The 3,921-nt window shown below is 40.7% G+C and overlaps 1 protein-coding gene across 1 annotated transcript; it reads right to left on the bottom strand.

The window, feature by feature from the left end:
* Positions 1-612: 612 nt before the first annotated feature.
* Positions 613-3,326, bottom strand: LOC18039065 (L-type lectin-domain containing receptor kinase VIII.1). The gene has a single exon (XM_006428764.2). It carries the CDS (start codon positions 3,194-3,196, stop codon positions 1,061-1,063), a length of 2,136 nt encoding a protein of 711 aa, XP_006428827.1. The 5' UTR covers positions 3,197-3,326; the 3' UTR covers positions 613-1,060.
* Positions 3,327-3,921: the final 595 nt, after the last annotated feature.

Here is a 3,921-nt window from a genome sequence, read left to right as displayed (position 1 = left end):
AAATGCTCCGCACAAAACCTCATCTCAACAAAGAAAGTCTAAATTAAGCAACATTAATTTTTTTCTTTATTGGAAATCCAATATTAATCTAAATTTTTAAGCAAAGTCCACACATGTAAAAGATTAAAATTGCACAATATCAACATTCACTTCCAATAAGACATTTTGGTGACAAATAAAATATTCATGGAAACAGCTGAATTCTCTTTCACCCCTTTATGATTTCTTTACCTAAAAGAGAGGCATATTCTTAAATCATATGCATGAGTGACTCAACATTGCATTAGGATTTGTTGAGATTCGATTTGTGATAATTTTTTTTAATTAATGATAAGAAGTTAACCCGAAATGATAGACACAAAAGCTAGCCTTATGTTATCCCCTTTAGAAGCAAAATTAAATTTTTGGTCTTTTTCAAAAGCTTCACTCACTGCTTCAACGACCCACACGTATACAATAACTTCGCCAAGTCCACCAACAAATTATTAAAAATTGACTTGCATACATAGGACTCCTACGAGCAAGAAAAATAAATTAAACAACTAACATACAAATTACGATTAAAACAATGATGGAATTTTCTAAGCGAAAAATTGTTTTTCATTGCTCTGGTTGTTTTATTAATCAGGCCAACCGCACCATGGGACAATAAATATGCACACTCCTTTTGCCACTATACTTTACCAAACTTCTACTCAAACTGTTGTAGCGCTTTTGACTATTGAGTATGGAGGGGATTGCTTGTGAAAACAACTAGCCAGCCAACCTTCCAATGAGATCTAGAAAATGACACCCACCACCATTACTTGCTTTGCTCTAGGGCCCATAATTGTACAAATTAGTATAGGATAATTCAATTATCTCATAATTTAAACACCCAAAAACAAAAAAAATGCGGCCCTAGGTCACTAACTAACTAAACCCTATGCTTACATTTCCATGTTATTGTGTTTACATACAAAAACAAAAGAATACAGTGTATATTTGGAGTTAATTTAATTAACACCTAATAACAAACAGGGATGGTGGAATCTTGACCTTTTGATGATGATGATAATGCTTAGACTAGATGATCGCCATGGATGAAATCATTTTCTGATGAGGAACTGGAAAGGGTGATCATGCCGTTACAATCTGATACACTGTCTTGTAAACTCAACAGCAAATGAGAAGTGCTGAAAGTCATTGAAGGTTTAGCTCTTGGGACAATGGGGACCTCTGCCTCACCCACAAGCATTTGAACCACGCCCCGCATTGTGGGTCTAGCCAAAGGGTCTGGGTGCGAGCAGGCTAACCCAACCAACAGCACTCTTCTCATTTCAGCCTCGTCAAACTGACCCTCAAGCCTTGCATCAGCTGCCGTTAACAATCTCCCTTCTCTGTGTAAACTCCACACCCATTCAACCAAATTACTCGCAACACCAACTTTGCCAACCCCTGTAATCTCTTTCTCAATTGGTCTTCTTCCACTAGCTACTTCAAGAACAACGGCACCATAGCTAAACACATCGGTTTTCTCAGTTGCCCTTCCAGTTAGGAGATATTCGGGTGCCAAATACCCCATTGTTCCTGCAGCAACTGTTGCATCAGGTGATTTATCGTGTTCAACTTGTCTCGCCAATCCGAAATCTCCTAATCTTGCATTGAACCCTTCATCTAGCATTATGTTGCTAGTCTTAACATCTCTATGAATCACTTGGTTTTCACATTCTTGATGCAGATAAGCCAGAGCAGAGGCCACACCGAGCAATATTTTACTCCTATGTGGCCATGGCAAAGGTGATCTTGCTTCAAATAAAGCTTTATCAAGACTCCCATTGGGCATCAAATCATACACTAACAGAATTTCACCCTTCTCATGGCACCAACCTTGAAGCCTAACAAGATTCCGATGCCTAAGAGTACCAATTATTGACAACTCGGATAAAAACTCATCCTTTCCTTGACTATTATGACTACATCTCTTCACTGCAATAATGTCACCATTCTGCGGCAAAATTCCCTTATAAACAGTCCCAAACGCGCCGTGTCCAATAATTCTATTAGCATTAAAGCATTTAGTAGCAGATCTCAACTCTCTGTAACTAAACTCCTTAGGCATTCTAATAATATCCGATGTAAAGGACTCAGATTTTTTCACATGTTTGTACCTTTTAGAGAAGAACCAAATTAGCACGCCGGCAAAGATGGCGAAAAATGCACTAGCCGTCACCACCCCTGCCACAGCCCCTGCTCCTTGCTTGCAAAGCTGGTTATGACAAGACGATGACTTGCTACTCTTCTGTGTAGTACTTGAACCAGAAGGAGCCAATGACGGCGGCGGTGACTTCACAGAATTAGCTGTCGGGTTCATCAAGCTAGCCGTTGGAGGCGGCGGCGCTGACCCTGACCCGGTACCCGAATTTGACTCAAATGATGAACTAAAACTCCACCATTCTATACTGTGAATCTCTGTACTTCCTTGAGTTGACCCAGAGAATCCAACGTACATAAAATCATTGACGTATTGATCTAGATCAAGAGTGAAGGACAAAATTGGAACTTTCGGCTTTAAATTAGAATACGAAACGGATATATTAAAAGCCCGAGTCAATCCGTCGTATTCAATCCAAGAATTCACAAGATCGCCGCTCTTAAGATCAACATTTATGGTATCCAAATTAACAACCTGAGTAGAAACCATACTGTTTAGATCCAAACCCACGTGGTTTCCATTAATGTCACTGAACTCAACGTCCATTAAAGTGTCAAATTCCACTGCAACGAACCCCAACCCGGCCCCTTTCTCGTCTAGAAGCCCCAGCGAGCCGCCGGCTGAGCCGACCTGCTCGCCGTCCGGAGTGATGACGAATGCAAGCCCGGCGCCTATCGAGGACGGGTTGAGGTTGGTTATTGAGAAGGAGAAGAAGGTCGAGAAGCTCGCCGGGGTGTGAGTCCCGGGCAGCCGGAATCTGACTGGTTTGGAGTAGAGGGCCTTGCCGGCGCCGTCGTAGGGGACGGTGACGTCACGAGTGAGGCGCACGCTCCCATTGTTCATGTGGGCGTCACCCAGAAGCTTTAAGCTGGCTAAAGTTAAAGTGCCGAAGTCGAATTCAGTTGCGGTGGAGATTGTTATTACAGCATTGTTGATGACGAAGAGACAAAACACGAGAGATAGGTTAAGAGACGTCAAAATTTTGCAAGAAAATAGCAACATTGTCTAATTAGAAATGGCGGAAGCTCATTGGTTACTATTTGTTTTTTGAAGAAGAAGATTAAATTCTCACGAGATTTTTGAGTGAGTGAGAGAGAGAGAGAAGGGTTGAGAGTTGAGAGACGGAACAAATAAAAACCCAAGCGAGGAAGTAGAGAATCCAAAGGAGAGATGAAGAAGACAGGTGGATTGATTTGATGACACGTGGCCATTATTTGTAACGGTTACATTTTTTTTTTTTCCTCCTTCTTTCTTTTACGTGAGATAAAGCAGCCTTTTTCTTCAGCTCACACACTTTTTCGAACACATCAGGGGTCGCACGTGGGGCTTGGGTGCAACAATGGCGTACGTGACCTTCACGCTCCAGAAACTTCACCGTGCACTGGTGTGTCATGAGCGGCCCCCATTTGTATTATGTGCCAAGTTAACAATAAAGACAAGTAAAACGGAATATTTACTTCGGGGGGATTGCGTTATTTGTCTTTGTTGTTGAAAACGTTTTTAATTTTTTAGAGTTTTTAATTGAAACTTTTTGTGGCTTCCGAGTTTAATCCAACACATGAACCTGCTTTATTATCATTAACTTTCTTGGACGTGGTGCTTGTCGTTTTTCTTTTTCTTTTTCCGTAAATTTTTTTGCCTTTTCATCGGTGTAACAGAAAAACAATTCAATTCAATTCAGAAAATTATAAATGTTTTTAAGAAATAAATAAATTAAGGGTTGACAA

This window comes from Citrus clementina, unplaced genomic scaffold (genome assembly GCF_000493195.1).
Source record: "Citrus clementina cultivar Clemenules unplaced genomic scaffold, Citrus_clementina_v1.0 scaffold_6, whole genome shotgun sequence".
Classification (NCBI taxonomy): domain Eukaryota; kingdom Viridiplantae; phylum Streptophyta; class Magnoliopsida; order Sapindales; family Rutaceae; genus Citrus; species Citrus x clementina.
The sequence above is the reverse complement of the archived record's forward strand: the minus strand, read 5'-3'. Positions and strand labels throughout refer to the sequence as shown.

Bases quoted from the DNA above. Each gene is read 5' to 3' on its own strand.
- LOC18039065 (XM_006428764.2), bottom strand. From the start codon at position 3,196: ATGTTGCTATTTTCTTGCAAAATTTTGACGTCTCTTAACCTATCTCTC.